This window comes from Spodoptera frugiperda, unplaced genomic scaffold, assembly GCF_023101765.2.
Source record: "Spodoptera frugiperda isolate SF20-4 unplaced genomic scaffold, AGI-APGP_CSIRO_Sfru_2.0 tig00000034_1, whole genome shotgun sequence".
NCBI lineage: Eukaryota > Metazoa > Arthropoda > Insecta > Lepidoptera > Noctuidae > Spodoptera > Spodoptera frugiperda.
The window spans coordinates 1-20,571 of record NW_026095714.1 but is presented as its reverse complement, the minus strand read 5'-3'; the positions used below and the strand labels follow the sequence as shown (position 1 = coordinate 20,571).

At 40.2% G+C, this 20,571-nt stretch overlaps 3 protein-coding genes and 1 long non-coding RNA gene across 8 annotated transcripts; 2 read left to right on the top strand and 2 right to left on the bottom strand.

The window, feature by feature from the left end:
- The first annotated feature begins 211 nt into the window (after positions 1-211).
- LOC126912973 (uncharacterized) lies at positions 212-7,832 on the top strand. 5 transcript variants are annotated; one of them, XR_007707599.1, is made up of 5 exons: positions 212-299; positions 527-638; positions 831-968; positions 1,806-1,977; positions 4,159-7,832. It is a non-coding gene; the product is annotated as an uncharacterized LOC126912973 (long non-coding RNA). The 5 variants fall into 5 exon arrangements; XR_007707603.1 differs by lacking the exon at positions 212-299 and having other exon boundaries at positions 306-638; positions 4,159-4,286; positions 4,649-7,832; XR_007707601.1 differs by lacking the exon at positions 212-299 and having other exon boundaries at positions 306-638; positions 4,159-4,313; positions 4,649-7,832.
- Positions 7,833-7,991: 159 nt separating this feature from the next.
- LOC118264502 (N-sulphoglucosamine sulphohydrolase-like) lies at positions 7,992-16,835 on the bottom strand. Its single transcript, XM_035577025.2, has 10 exons — positions 16,692-16,835; positions 12,830-12,959; positions 11,378-11,514; positions 11,080-11,236; positions 10,723-10,897; positions 10,159-10,222; positions 9,764-10,075; positions 9,120-9,292; positions 8,910-9,039; positions 7,992-8,164 (listed from the first exon to the last, which is right to left on the bottom strand). The coding sequence occupies exons 1-10, from the start codon at positions 16,798-16,800 to the stop codon at positions 7,992-7,994; spliced, it is 1,560 nt and encodes a 519-aa protein (XP_035432918.2). The 5' UTR covers positions 16,801-16,835.
- A 40-nt stretch (positions 16,836-16,875) lies between these two features.
- On the top strand, positions 16,876-18,075 carry LOC126912971 (uncharacterized). Its single transcript, XM_050707595.1, has one exon. It carries the CDS (start codon positions 17,038-17,040, stop codon positions 17,785-17,787), a length of 750 nt encoding a protein of 249 aa, XP_050563552.1. The 5' UTR covers positions 16,876-17,037; the 3' UTR covers positions 17,788-18,075.
- A 750-nt stretch (positions 18,076-18,825) lies between these two features.
- On the bottom strand, positions 18,826-20,142 carry LOC126912970 (methylglutaconyl-CoA hydratase, mitochondrial-like; the record flags this gene model as incomplete). The annotated part of the gene is given in 2 exon segments (XM_050707594.1): positions 18,826-19,698; positions 19,807-20,142. Coding segments are annotated over 2 exon segments (602 nt in total), but the record flags the coding sequence as incomplete, so codon positions are not given.
- Positions 20,143-20,571: the final 429 nt, after the last annotated feature.

Here is a 20,571-nt window from a genome sequence, read left to right as displayed (position 1 = left end):
TATTTAAAACATTTCCTCTAAAAGCACGGCAATTTTCGTGTAATAGAAACCTGCGGGAGCGCGGCTTGATTAACGGCGCAGTTACGTCGAATAATTCATATGAATGGAATCATGGAATTAATAATAATATGTACTGTTGTACGTAGTACATATTAATTCCATGAATAGAATACTCTACACGCGCGATTTTGCCGTGTCCGAATGAACTAGCAAGTTTGGTTTGACAGCGGTTTGACATGTTCGATGTTGAAGTTGAATCTAGCTATAAATAATAGATGTTATAGTGATTTGTATGTGGAGTTGAGTACTTTTCACTTAGCTACTTTTATTTTATATTATTCTCTTTATTAAATAATAAATCAGTATTGTATTCAGACTGATCAATTAGTTATTTAGAAATTTGTGCGCGGTTATATTTTGTGTTTTTGGCGTTACACTACCTTCTTGAATACATTTTATAAACAAAGTTTGATTTCTAATTAAATATTACTTGTTATTCTTACATTATTTTTTGTTTTAACTTTAGGTAGAAGTAAAGGTACGAAGCTACAGTAGCGACTCAGTATAGAATATAATTAAATAAATTATTCTGAATGTCTCGATTCGTGGCCGAGGTGCCGGAGGTTCTGGTAAAACCAGTAAGTATAATTATTGTACCAGTATTCATTAAAATAACACAATAGCACGCCAAGTTCCGGTACAGTGAGATAGACTTGTAGATATTTATATTACACCCACATTCCTAACTTTTACTATACATGGCCTTCAATTCTGATAAGTATTTAGGAACAGGAGCTGGCAATGTAACCGTGATCTGTGTAATGTTGCAGGGCAAGATGATCAGCCTCTCGTCTTCTAAGATGAAAGCGTTACTGGTAGCAGTTGTTATTGTGCTGTATGTGTATCTATTGATTTATTTCAAAACCATATACTTGAGAACAAAAAGACTGGATGAGATAATGGCTGTGGTAAGCATTAATAGATAATAATGTTATGTTAAAATGATCCAGCACCTTGGGGTGGATTTAGTTATGAGTGTCAAAGTGTCATTAAGGCAGAGTTTTTGTCATGACTCCGGCACTGCGGCTCTCCAGTGGCCTCACGCGTGCTAATCGTCGCAGACGTTTCGCTCACCACCGCAGCTTCGGCTTGTTGGCCGGCCGGCCTTAGCCCACGGGCCGACTCGCTCCTACGCGATTTTAAATTACACTCTAGTTTTGTAGCAATTCAGTTAACTTTTGTTGCACAGCATATTAAATTTTTAACCAACATTATTATTTAATTGCAACTCACTTGAAACTATAGCAAATTAGTTTGATCAGAATTATGTATGGGGTAATAATGGGATAAGGCATTAGGCCTAACTAACAAGGCTGACCACTTGGCCAACGAGGCAGTCTTTAATCTTATAGACTAATTTGTATTCCTACAAGTGAGACTCTTGTGACATTTTGAGTTAGGTAAAAATGTATTATTACTTTGACTACCTATAACCTGCTATTATGAATAATATCCAGATAATGAGATTGATTTATTATTTTGTCTAGTGAATCTGGATTTTATATATAATGACCAGTGATTAGGTTTAACCTCTCGTGTGCCATATATAAGACAACAATAGAAAACACATTGTGTCTCACGTGGATCCATGTTCAAAACATACGAAGGGATAATAGCTATTTAATCACTATGAGTGTAACATAGACATTAATCTTTATCGAAAACTTGTCCAGGCCAGCATTGATACAAGTCACTGGCCGTGATCCCTCCTCGGGCTCCATAATCTAGTAATAATTATTTTACAGGCATTGAAGACTGAAAGAGATTTGCTGAATGTTGAAGCACTAGACAAAAAACTAGCGATGCAGATGACACGTGTTGACCAGCTGTATGAAGACTACTAGACTGTGCGGACAGCACCTTGTGCCTACCAGATGATAACTCACAACTAATTTTGTTATTTCTTCAATCCTCCAGGTATTATCTTTAAGGTATATTAGCTTCTTTTTTCCTTTTCATTTAAATTATACAGGGTGTCCCTGAAATCGACGTCCAACGGGCACTAGATGATCAGCAAGGTTCCAACTGTTATCAGAAAAATATAAAAAAAATCAAATAAATAATAATAATAAACTCCGCAAGGCAGCTTGTGGCGAGCTGTTGGGCAGTGGCGACCCCACGGACCTGACTCCCGGGAGAGGCCCTACTTTTTAACTCCGGTTAGTATTCGTGACTATCCGGAGCGGCCTCTCCTGCCTCATTCTTGCCTTAACCGGCTGGTTTGAGTGGAGATCGCAAGAGTGGAGTTGCCTTCAACTCCACTTGGGGGAAGGATGTATCCCAATAAGATGCTGGTAGGGGTCTTGACCGTACTTCCGGGATTGCCCTGATAGCCGTGGGATGCCTCTCCTTCCTCAAGCAGCTCTAGATATGTTGCCACCTTGTCGCTACATGCTAGCGGCCGTTTCCGGGGGCCCATTAATTGAGTTTGCGAGTCACCCCCTGCCTGTTTATCCGTATTTTTCAATATTGGTCAGGGGCAGGGGCCATAGTATTCCATAGTTATCATACTTACCAGACCATCAGCCACTCACACCCATAATCAAACAATTTTCTTCCATATTGCACAATAGTCTTACATCAGCCGGCGATTGTCCTTTGGTGTACTTCCATAGTGCATACAGGGATAATCGCCGGCTGATGTCCCATTACATTTAATTTTAAAGTAAAATTGTTCAACGGGCCTCTGCGAGTTGGCTTCGGCCCCTCGTACGCCTTCCAAAGGTCCGGGACCCTGTGGTCCCGTGATGTGTAACGAACATACAAAAATAATAATAATAAATTATGTACTACATAATTTATTCAGTACAGTCACTTAAAGTAAGGTGAAAATTTTATTCAGAGTATTTGGTTCCTCTAAAACTAACAATGTTTTCCAATCTAAAGCAGTTGTCTAAGAATTTATGATTCCATATTACTGGAGCACTCTTCAGGATAAAGTAAGGAAGATAGCAGACGAAAAAATAAAGATTTGTAGCAACAAGAGTCAAAAGACTGGCACAGGGTGTACTTTTTCGTGGATAACACATAAATCACTGTAATTTAAAAACTGTAGGACTTAGATTTTTTTATATTTTTCTGATAACAATTGGAACCTTGCTGATCATCTAGTGCCCGTTGGACGTCGATTTCAGGGACACCCTGTATATTACAGATATTAGTAAAATGTGTAAGGTACTAGGGCATTCTAAATTATACATAATTTAGCTCACTAAAATATAAAATGGACGCGGGTACATCCCAAAACTGTGATCAGACACGAAAGAACGGGAAGCAGCATTCTCAAAATATATCACTGACCAAACTGCGATTCCCAAGCCGCCTGCCAAGCGTGGGCATTATGGCAACCCCCCCTTCCCTCCTTTCACAAGGCCCTCGCGGAAGACTCCGGATCGGGCAACAATTTCCGGGCACTGTAAGTCCCCACTTACCACTTACGTCTGCGGACGGCGAGCAAGGGTAGCTCACCGCCCGACCAGAACCAGACCCGTGCGTGCGGCGCGCGCCTCAACGAGCCATCAGACCACCACAGACGAGGCCCAATAAGGCTGACCTGAACGGGTGGTTTTAGTCTAAATTTTGTATACAAAACTGCATTTAATTTGCCACGAACCTTTTGCGACATTGAAGGTCGTTCTGTTCAACAAATTTTCCTAATATTTCCAAGGACTTGCAAGGAGGTATTTAGTTTCTAATGTTTCGAATGCATCGGGCATATTGCTGAGATGTGTTGCAATAACTCATTGACGGCATAATACAACGCGTACGACTACTGAAATAAGCGCATTACACGGAAATGTACCAAAATATGCAATAATGCTATAAAATTATGCATAAGCATAAAATATATGCAAAGATTAAATCCGATGTCTAGTTTAATGAGAAATTACTCAATAACATGATATGTAAAATAAGAATGAATTAAGTTTTCATAAAATATCTAATTCTAGTGTATTCATGATGATTCACTGTTGCGTCGCCGTCGCCGTCGGTACTACTAATTTCTAGGCGTAATTTTACCGTCACTGAGATCATCCTATGTTTCATGGAGTAGTGGTGTAGTCGCTGAATGTGTCCTCATCCTTCGTAACATTACAGGGTTGCAGCGGGGCGGTGCCAGTCAGCCGTCTTTGTGTCCTCTATTCCGGCGATGGCTGCAATGAGCAAACTACACGAAGTGGCCACTTGTAATTGTTATGGAGTTCGTAAACGAGCGCCAAGTCAAGGTATGAACGACTTCAGTACGTCAGTAGGTAGGCAGACTACTTTAACTTTATGAATAATATCACCTTTTGTTAAGACACCAAGGTCTCGCTCTGTACCTATATTCTCGACATTTCAACTTAATTTCTGCTGACTAGCATTTGCATTTCTTTTTGCAAAAGTAATGATAGATATACCTACTTATCGATAAAACTACTCGTGAGTAGTCGACCACTCGGCTGAATTGTAATTGACGTTATAACCACGGTTGTATAATACTCGTGTCGTGGTATACCTTGTGGGTGTGTCGACAACGAGAAAGCATTTTGTCATTTATATACAGTAAATGTTGAATGGTTGATGCCTCTGATGTGTCTAATTACAGGCTAATGTCATTGGCTACAATAGTCGCCAACGTGACGGACAGCTTGCTAGACAAACAGTTGAACACATTGATCTCCATGACAATTTAGGGTCAAACCCGGCCTATCCACGGAGAGTGCCGTTCTGTGCCTCAAGCAAACTCTTCAATACTATACATAGAGAAAGACTGTATTTGCTTATTTTTTGGAACTGGCAAAGGTTGGACCTGGTGACCGATGAGGCGCTGTGGAATACAATGAAACAATGTGTTCGAGAATGAAACAAAAGTACCACACCTGGTTAAATCCTCGTTTCGTTACTGGTGCGGTAACCGGAAAAATAGTGTAACGTGGGCGGAAGCTCAATCAGGAGGAATACGAGCTGGAGTACGGGGTTAAGGAGCCGCCGCCTTCACTTGTACATGGAGCAGCTGGTCGGCGGGCGCGGCAGTGCCGGAGTCGGCTGCCATGTCGATGGCGTTTCATGAAGGGTGTTAGCCACGCGGATGACATGGTGCTGCTGAGCCCCTCGATCAGTGCCCCGAGGACAATTGTAGCGACGTGTGAGTACTACGTAGTGCCCGTGTGTTCAGATATAAAGTCAAAAAGAATAAACTTGTTATGTGTAAAGCGGGCGCCATCAAATATTCCCCTGGTTTCTTGCCTGGTGGCACTTGTCTGAATTGGGTGACTAAGTTTAAGTACTTGGATCACTGAGGATCTTAAAGACAATGTGGATATAGAGATAGAGAGGGCATGCAGGTCGCTGGCTGTACGATGTAATATGGTGGTTCGAAGATTTGCACGTGGTTCAAGACCAGTAAAGTTAGTTGTTACTCTTTTAAAGTTTTTCTTCTTTCTTTCAACATATCAACAAATCTTTCAACACTTGCAATCTTTGGACCAATAATTTAGCGCAGACGGCATACGTTCAGGAAACTGTTGAGACACGCGTGGCGACGTGGCGACGTGGCGACGTAGTCCGCTATGTTTGCGGAGCCGCACACGGATGAGTCTTACGCCAGCACGAGGAAAATGAGCGGGAGGCTGCGCGCCGCCGCAAACAGTGTCCCGAGCGTATCCAAAGACCGATGGGATTGCACTCTGCTGCGCCACTGGGTGAAAATTCACACGTTCTTGTAAATAAATTACTAACACTAGTTTAAGTTGATTTGTATGTCTCATATCGTAGAGCAGGAGCTGCCATGCGCGCATGCGCCGTTATGTAGCGATATGAGTCGTTACTTACCGACACTACTCTCAGCTACTTAGGATAGGGTTTATATGTAGGTTAGAAGCATGAAGCAAGTACAAAGAAGTGAAACCATAACGAGATTGTGCACTGTGACACAAAATAACGTGGAGTTTGTTTGTTTGAATGCGCCAATCTCCGTAACTACTGGTCCGATTTGATAAAATATTTTTGCGTTGGATAGTCCATTTATAGAGGAAGGCTATATAGTTTCACGCTACGATCAATAGAAGCCGAGCAGAGCGGGTGAATATGCGCGGAAGTAACTGGTGACATTAAAAGTAAAAAAGTGTAATCTAAATATGTTATAAGCGTTCAGAACGTGTCACACACAACTGGCAACGCTTTTGTGGTATGGAACCGCTAGAAGTAAAATACAGAGGGGCGTGGTTTGTAACGTCCCGCCCTCCCCGTGAGTTGTCACGCATTATTAAGGGAAATTATAAAAAACATCCCGTAAAAAATACCAAGTCTCGTACCTCATCAGTTTTTCTACCATAAAAAGTTGTGAGATCCATGTAATACCAAGTCGGTTATTTTATTTAGGACCTTCTGTCTTAAGTTATTATGTAAATTGTAATCACATTAATTTTACGTTTTAAATAAAAGAAATTGAATTGGTCTCCGCACGTAGGTAATCATGCAATAGACTAAACAATACATGTAATACGAGAATGAAAACACAAGTAGGTATAGTCTTCGGCACGTAACTTGGCATTTTTTTTTATAATAAGAAAGTTCCGCCAATCGCACAGGGATTGATCCTCACAAGCATCGTGCGCAGGCGCGGGGACGTTGCGTTGACTATTGAAGAAAATGATTAGGTACAAAATCTTGCCAAGTTATCTGCCAACCTTTATATACTTGTGATGGCCAATCTCATATATTTAATATGGGTTTACAAAGTTTTGATTTATCTAGAAAACTGGACCGAAATGATGTAGGTACCAAACATTAATTGTACTCTGAAGCTTCTATGTCTGCTAGAAGTGCCTTAAATTTTTGGTGATCGGTCACTCAGTAAGTGGCAAAATTTCGAAACTTTGACAAGTTATAATTCTTAAACCACTGTTTGTACAATGCCTGCTCAGTATCTGAAAATTCAGGCTTCTTGTTTTATCCACAACGAAGTTATAGGCGGCCGAAATACGCCTTAATGGCTTCGAGAAAAGAATGGAAGGCTGTACCGCTTTTTTGTTCAACTTGGCGGGGGCACTACCGTGCCCCAGATCATCTCTTTGTATTTGCTTCTCGGTAATAAGTTGGTATGTATGCATCATCAGTATTAACGTTGTACCTCTGTTGTACATAAGTACCATTTTATTAGTTAGGCCAACTGTCCGCACGTCATACACACGTTGTCGTCTATTTACGATTGCAAAAAGGTTGCTTGCATCGTGCGTAGCGACAGTCAAAACTGCGTCCACTGAACGACAACGTAGCTTTACTCACACGACGCATGCATTCGTCAACTGACGCGCTTTTAATCAGTTTTGATTGTTTCTAGGTAAGAGGCAAGCTTATGCCTTGTAATCGTCATGCAATCGTCAATTGATGAAAGTGGACATATTATGTTGTGCGGTTAGGCGGATAATGGGCCTTCGGGAGAGACCTACAGTCCGCGACGCGTCATGCGCGCACATGACGACAGGCGGATATAACGATGCTGCTTCGTGGACAGTTTTTTATAGATTCTAGGCAAGTATTTGTCATTTGAGAGCCGTCTATTGTCAAATGACAATGACGCGTCGCAGTCAGTAGACACTTTCATGATTTATAATTCAGATTCTCCTGGGTTGTGTAAGCGAAAACGTTTCTTCTACCTTTGGAAAATCGTTGGTCACTTTTAAAGGAAACCAGGAACAAGTTGCGTTGTATTTGTTTAATGTATAACTTATTGTTTACTCGAATGTATTTTTAACGTTGGAATCAAGAAATAAAAACAAGCATTTAAAGACGTAGTTTTATTTGCAATGTCGAGATCACAATGGCAGTCTCACTATTCTTTATTTCTTAAAATCGTAGTAAGTAGTAACATTATAAAAATGGGCTAGGCTACATTTTTTTACAATAATTATTAAGCGCATGAATGAAACGTCTGTAGTGAGCACAATCTAGTCTAGTGAGTATAATTGAGTACAATACTGCGAGGCAGTAAGAAAGTAGCGGCAGGCGGCGCGCTCCAGCACGGCGCCGGGCGCGCACTGCCACGGGTCGGCCGTGGCGCGCTGCCAGCGCTGCAGGCGCGCGCGCAGCGCCGCCTCCACGCCCGCCAGCGCCGGCTTACCTGCGGACAGTGTATATCGATATAACTCTATCATTTTATTATTACAATTTTACTGATTAAATTGTCCAAAATCCCCGCCGATCCCACATTTGCTAAAAAAATAATATTCAAGGTCAAAAACAGTAATTTTTATCATAAAAATGTTCGACAGAATTGGTGATTATATGATTTTCTACAAAAACGTATCATCTCTACTACTACAATGAAGCTGGGTTATCACGGTAATAATAATATTTATTACACTTAAAAATAAACAAAATAATGAATTAATTTTGTATGTGTATTATTTAAAAATGTAAATTTAGAGAATTTAAAAAAATAATGATACAGAGTCTCAGATGACAATAATGAATAATGGTCATTGTTACCCAGACAAATAATTACAATAAGTCTAGACTATTATTAGAACTTATGAAGGGATATTTACCATGTTTATTCATGATGAATATGATGTTTATTCAGTTTATTCATGAATAAACATGGTAAATATCCCGTCATAAGTTCTAATAATAGTGTTAGTGACCATGTCAGTTTAAAAAAAATAAGTGTAGAGGCTAAACATGGGCCGCCATATTGTAGCTCGCATTAACAATCCGGCTTGTCGTTCAGCCGCCGTATCCCAAAACGGCCCTCCTTTTTGTAAATGGCTAGCCGTGACAGCAGATAATACAATCCGCCAGCGACATGTACGTTACGTAGCCTACATACTTCCTGCGGGTGTAAACTGTGTGTGGTACATATTTACCGTGCAGGTTCCTGAGCTCCGCGGGGTCGGCGCGCACGTCGTACAGCTCCCACTGCGGCCGGTAGTAGTACTGGTGGAGGGTCTTGTACCACGGCAGGGGCTGCTTGCCCGCCGTGCGGTTCAACAGGTCCTGAGGTCATCTCTCATATAAATGGCGCCTTTCCGGAAATACATATTTAGGTGTAATTAAAACAAATCATGTACACTTGCCTGGAAAGTAGGTGAAACGTAGAGATCCTGGTCTATAGGAAAAGGCATCCCAAAGTTGAGATTATGTATAAGTTTGTATCGGCGCGTGCGCACTGCTCTCATGGGATAGTACATGGTGACCTCGTGGTGAGTCTGCGACGCGAACACTGCTTCGTCCTCGGAGTGCGGGGGCTCTGCAACAGCCACAAGCACAGGGCGGCCCTGAACTACACGTCCTAATGGCACCAGCTGCCCGGCAAGGTTCCCACAGGTATCTGTGAGTTATTCTGATAACGGTAGGGAACTTGCCGATCAGTATGTCTACTTCAGGGTCATCCTTTTTTTGACGGGGATAATCATCCAATGACTTCTCCCGCCATGGGTGAAGCGAGAGACTAGTGTAATGTCAGACTCTTACTGACCAAAAATCGGTCCGCACCATGGCCTGAACCAGTGATGGACGCGAGGGGTCACCGTCGCTGATCATATCCCTGAGGACACGCCGGGCGGCAGTGACGACTCCGAGCGTTTCCTCCCACACAATCAAAAACAGTTAACTACCTCCCGAAACTCCCGTGTGCTCAGGGCCACCCTGTGTGTATGTATGCAACATTGGTCCGTCGCCCGGACGCTGTGTAACTAATTAGAGAGTATTACTGACTGACCTTTTTCTAAAATAGGAAGCAAGCTCTTAGCTGTATCCGGTGGTAGTATGTCATTGTTTTCCTGCGAGAAGGGAATGTTGAACCAGTCCAGCACTGTAGGCATGATGTCCAGCAGGCTGACCATCGCATGCGATGCTTCATTCTTCCTCGCGCGCGCGTCCGGCGAGGCAATGATCAAGGGCTCGCGGAGTCCCGGGTCGTACATGTTGGTGCGGCCGGACGGGAACGGGACGCCGTTGTCCGACGTGTATATGACGAGGGTGTCGTCCGCGTGGCCGGCGCTCTGCAGCTCTTGGAGCACCAGCCCTACTCCTGTTGAAGCGAGGAATGTTAGATATAGCCGCGCGGGCGACGTACCACTGCCCTGCTAGTGCCTACTAGTTATGTTATTGTACCTTGATCTAGCCGCGACATGGTCGTGTACTGGGCCGCGATGTCTCTCCGAGCCGCTTCCGTGTCCTGTGCATTACAAGACGCTATCTTTACACAACCGAAACTACTGGACTTAAGAACATAATGATGTACTTAACTAGGTACTTTTTTTTTTTTTTTTTTTAAACGTTGCCCCACATTAGGATTTTCTCCTGTGTCGTGGGTGCGTTTACAAACATGTTCACATCCCTTGTGAGTGAAACTCCCACGGGTATATTAAACACAGGAATATAATTACCTATTTGTGCGTATGAAGTCTCTGCAATAGTAATGTGAATACATAATATTTAGGTACACCATCAAAAAATAGAAGTTATACACCTACTAGCTTTTTTTTGAGGGGGGAAATCATCTAATTACTTCTCCCGCCTTGGGCGAGGCGAGAGGAAGTGTCAGACTCTTACTGACTAAAACCCCCGTTCCTACTCCTGCTTTTCGAGCCGGAGCCCCGGTAAACCCCCTAGGTAGTCCGCAGCTCCGGATACCTACTAGCTAAGGTCTGGTGTCTGCCAGCAGCTCGTCATTACCTGGATGAAGTAAGGCAGCTGCACTTGCTCCCACTGGTAGTAAATTGGATGCCAGTCCGGTATAAGCCCCATGCCCTCCTCGCCGGAACCGAACCGTTCGCAGAACGGACCATACTGCGGGTCCGTGTGACCGCACCTATGCGGGTCGTGGAAACTTACGTACAGTAGAAACGGCCTGAAAATAAATAAGCATCCAATATATACATTATGCAGACCCGGGCACCCAGGCAAACACTTGGGAGGGAGCGTATAATAACAAATTAACAAGCCCACTCATTTTCCAATCTCGCGAGATGTATCTGGGACTCGCTATCTACAATCTGTGTAGTACTACGCGGGAATTATATTGTTTATTACCTTTTGTCACGGTTCGCTTTAGCGAGGAACTCCCGGGCGAGCAGCTTGATGTGCGTGATGTTCCGGCCGACCTGGTTCACGTGGTTGTTCTCCTCGGTCTGCTCGTAGTCAAACTTATACTGCGGCGCCGGCCCGACGTCCTTCTTACCGATAATACCTGGCGAGTAACGATCAACGTGAAGGCAATTCTCAAAGGTATGTCGTTCTACGTTTCAGGAGAGGTAGATATTAGATGTCTACTCATAAAACAATAAATTATTAATTAAAAATGTTTAAATATACAGAAAGAAATACGCACCGGTGGTGACATTATGCGCGCTCAGCAGGTTAGGCAGGCTGGTGACGGTGTCGAAGGAGTTGAAGTGGTGCACAGTGCGGTGCAGCCCGTACATGCCGTTCTGGTGGCTCGGCGTGCCCGTGAGCAGCGCGGCGCGGCTGTGCGGAACATGTCTATCAATCAGGCTGCTCACGCCACGGAGCCAGCCCGGCAGGTGGCACTACACTTTCTGCTCACATTAATTTGTTCACACAAAGAAAATCTATTTGCTTATTATAAAACTGAAGAATCTAAACGCGCCGATCTCCAGAACTACTGGTTCGCATGGAATAATTATTTTTGTGTTGAAGAGTCCATTTATCGAAGACGTCTATACAGGCTATTAAAACTTCACACTACATATCAATAGGAAATTGAAATCAGCAAAACAACGAGCGAGTTGCTTGTTATAGATAATTATATATTATTTATTTATTTATTTATTTATATATAATTATTTTCTAATCCCGCGCAGTTTCGAATACTATCCAACACAATAATACATCTTACTATCTTACTAATAATATAAATGCGAAAGTGTGTGTATGTTTGTGACTGAATCACGTCAAAACCGCTAAAGGGATCGGAATGAAATTTGGTACAGCGTTAGACTATGGTCTGGAATAACTCACAAAGGAAGACGGTCGAAGCCGCTGGCATAAGCTAGTAGTTACGTAATAAATTACCTAAAAATCACGGTTCACTCACGTACACTAATGGAAAAGCTCTACAAGTTTCCAGTCACAGAGGGACTTCATCATTAACAGCGTGCGCAGACGCGGCGACGTCGCGCAGCCGCAGCCTACTGAGAGAGAGCTTATATCTTCATTAATGTACCTACGTGAGTTAACCGTGATTTTTGTGAGTTTGGTGTGTTTCACGATAGTTGGTTATTACAAAAATAATTATGTACATTACAATATTCAATGCGAACTAATAGTTTCGGAGATCAGCTTGTTTAAACAAACAAACTCTTTAGCGATATGATATTAGTTTACATACCAATTGTGTAGGTACATACAGGTAGGTAAGTACTTGTAAGCCCTCAACTTTATAAATTAATAAAGATGTAGGCACGGCTGTCAGCCAAAGTCAATCTGGGTGACGCCGCCCTAAAGTCGGCCCTATAGACCGTAACTTACACTCTCGCCCCAGCCGGTTAAGATGCATAGCATATGTTCCTACATTCCATATGGAAAGAAACAAATCGAAAATTGAGATCGATATAATTGGCTGCTCTGCACAGCAAACAAGTCGTGCTGGCGCTAATTGCTTACCATCAGGCTATCAAGCTTCTCGTTTACCATCCTTCTGGCTTTATCTCATAAAAAGTTAGATGAACGAATGGTGAAACAGCGTACCTACCTAGGTGTGTTTTACTTTTTAGTTATTTCAAATAATAAGCTATTGTTTAAATATAGTATTGTTCGGAACCTTGGAGAGCAGCTGCTAACTGAAGTGAAGGCATTGTTAAAGAGTAGACCACGCTTGGCAAGGGCATCGATGTTCGGAGTCTGGCAGATGTTGTTCATGTACGCGCCGAGCTCGAAACCTCCATCATCCGCTGCAAATGAAACAAGTACAATCATTTATGTGAGTACGTTCAGTAGCCATATTACATTCATACCACCACAAATGGGGCCCAGTAGGACTGATGCCTGATCCGGGGCTGTGGATTACCTAGCGGGTTTACCGGGTTCCGGCTCGAAACGCAGGATGTGGTTCTTTTTTTCAAACTCCCGTAACTTAATAACGAGATAGATATTATGTTGGTAAAATAATTCAAAATGATATGAAGAAATTATTTGTACTATATATACATATGTAGTCGGAAGAGTCATTAATACGGGACTTCAATATTTACCTAGGTACCTACTCTAAAACGAATGGGTGACAACAAATGAATACAGGCGCGCTGTTATAATTAATTGTGACGTCACCCCCGCCGAACAGGGGAAATTACGGTTGACGATTCAACATCGCACCACAGCACTAATCTTGTATTGGCGAGTCTGAGCGAACAACTACTTACTGGAAATACTATCATTCGATTAGTGTTCAGTGATTGCAATCATTAGAATCAGTGTTGTGAACCTGTTATTGAGTTCGAGATAATAACAGTGAACATTATCACAATAAGAGTGGACTTATCTTTGATGAGTTTGATGTACTTTGTTAATGATTGCACTTTGAAAATGACTGAGGCTTCCGAGTTTGTTTCGGCATTTCTTCTCAGAATAGTCAGTGGGAAATGTCCGGCCCCATCAGTAGCCTAATTAATGTAACAATGCAATTACCGGACATAAACACTCAGTACCTACATTACGAAGATTTTATTTTAATTGCGAGCGAGAGGGTGGTGTTGCACACCGCTCGCTGAAAATACGTCTGCAAGCAGTATAAAAACTAAGAATATATTGTACTGTTAGTGCAGCATGGATCCGAAAATTAACCCGAGATTCTATTCTGAAGATTTTATTGTTTTATTCGAAGGAGGCTCTCGCCTAACGTATCGCTCACATCACCCTCCCACCTGTATTAATTAAAAGTATTTTTTTTTACAAAGTCACCAAATCTGTGAAAAATTACAATACCTACATAGGTACTAATATATCAGGAATTTGTCGGTTTTTTTTATGAAACCGGCGTGTTTAAATAAGCTGATGGCAAGCAATCGCCGCCACCCATGGACACTTGAAACAGCAGAGGCGTTACAAGTGCGTTGCCGGCTTTTTGGGAGTTAGGAATTTAAGGGTTGTTGTTCGGGAATCGGGGATGGCGAAGATTGGGAAAGGGGGAATTGTGTAACCTCACTCACACTACGAAACACAACGCAAGCTTTGTTTCGCGTCGGTTTTCTGTGAGGCCGTGGTATCACTCCGGTCAAGCCGGCCCATTCGTGCCGAAGCTTGGCTCTCCCACTCTTAAGATTACACATAGTCTAGAAGTATGAAGACATGTACTTTCATTGGAAAATATGATCACCTTGTTTATTTGTTTTCAAAATAACTGGGAAAATAGTGTTGATTAGTGATCCCGTTACAAAAAAAAAAACTGAAATGTAATATTTTATTCTAGGTTTAAAAAAAAACTATTATATATATTTGTATTCTTTTCCTAGCACGGGGCCACAGGGTCCCGGACCTTTGGAAGGCATACGAGGAGCCGAAGCCAACTCACAGAGACCCGTAGAACAATTTTAAATTTAGTGAAATGAGACATCAGCCGGCAATGATCCCTGTATGCACTATGTAATAATGCATGTATAGATAATTATATTAGTGTCAAATATGCTAAACTATAAATATACGATATCCGGCAAAATGTCCGTCTTTTTACTGTACGTAGTCCGGCTTTTGTAAATTTGTATATGGCAACCCTAACCTGGACCTGGGGGTCTACTCGTAATTCAATGAAAAACGAAGTTTTGTCGAAACTTCGTACGTACTACAATAATTCCATTTATTGCGAACCTTTGTGAACAAAAATGAACGAATGAAATGAAGATAAATAAGTATTTTTGATTTGAAATTAAAAATAAAACGTTATTTTAAGTAATTTCATTAGTAAATCAAAATTAAACGAAACTTCGGATTCGAGAAACGGAGTAGGCCCCTGTTCTTGATAATAGGGAATGCAATCTCGATCTCGCAATAACGAGATCTCGTCCTTAATAGCGCATTCGAAAATGGATTTTTGGTTGATATTAGAAAAGAAGGCTGCTTTTCTTTCATTTGGTATTTGATAGTTTCGATTTCTAGTTCATTCAAATAAAAGACATTCTTACAAAATTACCACATATATATTAATTGTTAAAACCGGCAAAATCAGGCTTAAGTCAAATCATAATTTTATTTTATTTCAATGTTAAACCAATATTACGCACTCAAAGTTATCTTAAAGATGGTAACTGTTTTTCACACTAAAATATCTGTTTTTTATCAAATGCAGAATATCGAAATATCCGATTATTTTTAAGGACGGCCGGTCACTTATTCTCGTGGGTTTCGAATTTTCCGCTATTTTTAATTAACAAAACACTTCAGATTTTCCTGAAACAAAAAATAAAGAACACCATTTTAACTTACAGTCATCATAATTTTATAGATTAAAATTAGTGTTGATTTTATGTCAAAAGTATCAAAAGCCAGTTGCACAGTTATTACCAAGCAATACCACCCAGACAAATCTGAATTATATAAGTGCGAAGTAAACATTCCCTATTTTTTAGATTTTAAATCTTTTATTTAGTAGGTCCGCCCCTAAGATGACCCACTGATCGGTTTTACACTTCTAGCATATAAAATATAAACAGTAATACAATTCCTACCTGTCATAGCCGCTGTTTGAGCAAAAATACCATGTAAATTTAATAAAAATTAACTTCTTGTTCTAATAAACATAATTTTACACCCGAAATATAATTAGCCGAGCTCCGCTCCAAATTGTTTATTTACACGTTAAACTTCAAAGTTTTATTCATTTAACCCATTCGACGGCGTTTTTTTTATTAATATTCAGGTGCGGAATACGCCAATCGGCGTCTTTTTAAAATTGCTTAAGTATATCTTTACGAAAACCAGTCACAAAAAAAATTGCAACCAGGGCACATATTTTTAAAGCGACGAAAACCGGCCCGCACCTGTCTAATAAAAGTATTTTTTTCTGCCGCAGCGAATGGGTTAAAATTCCATTTTTTTTTAACAGAAAAATAAGTTTCGCAAAACAAACCCGATCATTTATCTAGCTGGTGACATTCATTCAACGTACTACTTAAGTGTTACCATAGTTTTAAATGTTGTTAGTTAAACTTTTTTTCGTTACGGCTTTTTTCCTAATATAAATAATATAAAACAACAACCCCATTATAGGATAGAAAATATAGATTCAATATACCCAACAGTGAAGCAGCTAAACCATTTACAGGTTTAGCTTACCCATAAACTAAAAAATTAAATTATTTAATAATACAGATTCTATTCAACATTCATACTGGCTAAACACAGCCGTCACGTCATTTTGGTAGTTCAATCACCTGCTTGGCTGTTTCCGTGAACTTGGGTAGTAAACTAGTAACTGACAATTACTTTTTTTGTCAACGTCATTGGTTTTATATGTATAAGTTTGTGCCCGTCATGCACAGCAGAGCTGCATGCAAGCAAGTGGACAATAGACATTAAACACGTATACAGCTGTCTTGCGTGTCAGACCGATTTGATAACGATAACATATAACTCATATGAGCGACCACGGTTTAAAACTTAAGTATAGCATTGCAATATGATTTCTAACTCACCTAAGAATATAAGAACATTTCCAGGTTTACTACCTTTATCAGATAATGCGGTATCAGTGATAAAGAAGCAAATTATCAGGGTGTAAACAATACTCGATTCGTACGCCATGTTTTCAGCCAGCCTAGCGGCTGTCAGCTGATAACTGGCAGATACTTGACGTGTCCAGTGAAGTGTTGGCGGTTCGCGGTACAGTTACGGTACCACTGTCGTAGAAGTGGTAGGCGGGAAGTAGCGCGTGTGGCTGCCAATGTAGTATTCTACATAAGACCGGCTTTATAAATTGTAGATTGCCTCCAAAATTTGAATCGATTTTTATTGCCAACTGGAGAACTATATTTCGAGAACATGAGTAGCCGGAAATCTGTTTTGTATCTTTTTGATGTAGATGGTACTCTTACTAAACCGCGGCAGGTAATAACAGAGGAACTGAAAAAGTTTTTGTTAGATGACGTGAAATCTAGAGTGAGTGTGGGGCTTGTCAGTGGATCCGATTATGTTAAAATAGCTGAACAAATGGATGGGCCGGAAGTGGCAGCCAAGTTCGACTACGTTTTTTGTGAGAATGGTGTCGTTCACTATCGTAATGGCAAGCTGATCAGCTCCGAAAGCATCCTGAGTCACCTCGGAGAGAAGTTGTTACAAAGAGTCATCAATTTCTCACTTGCATATATGTCTAAGCTCGAGCTACCAGCTAAGCGTGGTAACTTTGTTGAGTTCAGATCAAGCATGATTAATATTTGCCCTGTGGGACGGTCCTGCAGTCAGGCTGAGCGAGATGAGTTTGTAAAGTATGACTCTATCCATTCCATAAGACAGAAATTTGTTGATGCATTAAAAACTGAATTTGAAGATTCAGGATTGACATTTGCACTCGGAGGACAAATCAGTGTGGATGTCTTCCCTACCGGTTGGGACAAGACTTACTGCCTTAATCATGTAGCAGACCAACATTTTGAACAAATACACTTTTTTGGAGATAAAACAATGGCTGGTGGTAATGACTATGAGATTTACCATGACCCACGGACAATTGGCCACAAAGTTACATCTCCAGATGACACCAAAGAACAAGTAGTCAAGTGCCTCAATATTTAATTTCAATAATAATGTCAAGGATTGCTTACACTTTAAATTATATTCTTTCATGTTCCTATAAGTTTGTGCTCTAACATGTACATAAAGAACATAAACATTATAATATTGTTGCAGTGGTTTAAACATTTTAAACTTGTACTAATAAAATGAAACAATGTACAGTATACCTACTTAGCTGCCCTGAAATATTTGAGATAAGTACAAGATGATAGCCATTATGTCTGACCTGTAACAACCTGATGATATAATTTTATTGCAATTGAAATTATTATAAAGAAGTTTAACTTTTGTTTGTTTTTCTGTACCCTAGAAACTACTGACATTATTTAATTTTCTCCATTACAGTACAATTTGAAAGCTTTTTTTTTGAGGTGGGAAAATTATCCAATGACTTCTCCCGCCCTGGGCGAGGTGAGAGGGAGTGTCAGACTTTTCCTGACTAAAAACCACCCCATCCCTACTCCTGCTTGTCGAGCCGGAGCCCCGGTAAACCCGCAGCTCCGGATAAAATTTGAAAGCTAGGTACATCATTGTGAAGAAATATTGGCTACAATTGGCTAAACCTGTGAGCCAAGATGTAGAAATATTTTTAAACTAATAATAAGTAAGGAATGCTGAGTCCAGCCTCGACAAAGGTAGGATTAATTAACAACATTATTTTCCATTATAACTTTCGTGAGACATACTAAATTAATTATTCTGTTATCGACTAGCTGAAGTAACTGTTTGACGAGGAACTGGAGAGTAGCAGCGCAATAATCGCGAAATACTACTCATGAATATGAGCCTCTAGCAGAGCTTGAAACAAGTCGAGTTCCTCGTCAAACAGTTACTTCAGTTAGTCGATAACATAATAATTATTTTCCACTTATTATATTAGCTATTCCTATGCAGTATCGCCCGCTGCTCGGCTCCTATTTACCGTAGTGTGATGTTCATAGCCTCGATAAACAGAGTACCCAACAAAAAAAAAAATGAACCAATAGTTCCAGGGTTATCTACTATAGCAGTAAGTATAGATACAGATTAAAGACGAGGTACTTGTAACAAAAATATATTTTTTATAAGATTACAAAAATAAATGTATTATTATGCATAGTTAATAAGTCCATGTATTGATATGATATTAATTAAATATTAAACTTTATGTACTCTGATTTACACAACATTAATTTTATTATAATAAATTCATGTGTAATAAATATACATATTAACAGGTTTCTTGATTTATTATTTTATAATCAGCTGCCTTCGTCGCTCATCCACTTATAATTCTTTTATCGATTCTGACGACAAATCGTACCGTAAATGGGGGCCATATACGGTACGATTTGTGTTTACGATCGATCTGATGAAAATCGTGACAATTGATCGCATCAAATATTTCAACGGGTGCCCGTGACGTGACAGATATTATTAAATAGTTCTTTGTTTCTGTGCATGGAACACTACACAACGAGGCAGCAATATGTTTATCACTAGTTACATTCTTTATTTAACAATTAGTTTGGTAGTTATATATATATATATATTATATATATGCGAATTAATTGGCAACATCCATTACCTTACCTATCCTATTACCAACAACACGTTATACCATGTACCAGCTCCTAGATTTCCCCAATGACTGAATATGAATATTCTAATGACCCTCGTAAATGGGTTTTCTCTTTTCCATAAAAGATATCATACCCTCCTGGCGATCTTTTGTGGGTATGTTTATCTCATAACATTTTTGCTCGACTTCATAACCATCCTTGATACTGAGTTGTATTCCTTCATTGATTGCTTGTTTGGCACAACGGAGAGCAATTGGTGCATTGTGCATTATCTCCCTTCCTAAAGATAAAGCCTTTTCTAGGGCTGCATTGTTTGAGGTGTTCTGTGGTACTACATGATTGACAACGCCTGCAAATTATTGTCACATTATTAATTAATTCAACAACAATTCAGGAAACATTAATAACTACCTAGTGTTATGTCAGCCACGACTGCCATGCATGAGCCCACACTAACCTAATTCCTTTGCTTCCTTGCCAGTGACTACTCTTGAAGTGTAAATAAGTTCTTTGGCAATATTGATGTTGACAGCTCGGGGCAATCTTTGAGTACCCCCGGCCCCAGGGATAAGGCCCCGACCGGTCTCAACGAGTCCCAGCTTGGCTGTTTCAGCCACAACTCTGATGTCACATGCTAAGGCCAGCTCCAAGCCACCTCCCACTGCTACACCTTCTATAGCCGCGATTGTTGGCATGGGCAAATCTTCAATTTCTATAAATGTTGCTCGGAGTCCCTTGACGAACTTGGCAACTTCATCATCAGACATTTTGAATCGCTCTTTCAAATCGGCACCTGTTAACGCAAACAAAGTAGATTAATGTGTATCTACTATACTGTTTACATCTTTTAAGTAAAAATTCTTTTCTTTTAAAAAAATGTTTAAAGATAAAGAGAGTTTATTTGCAAATATAGGTTATTACAATAGAATGTGGTGTTTAGTTACATTGCGAGCTCAGCCATATTTTACCAGGAGGCATGCGAATATAAATTAACAAATTATTATAGTTAAAATTGAAGTTCAAATTATACAAAATAATACAAAATGTTTCATTCAATTTAAAACAAAATGAATTTATGTTAGAAATAAAATTAATAAAAATATTAACTTGAATATAAACAAAAAAATTATAAGCGAAAGTCACATTAACAGATACAATGTCAAATCATTGTGTCATCATGTTTAATTGTCGAGTGAACATTTTAAATACCAACTGGACAAAA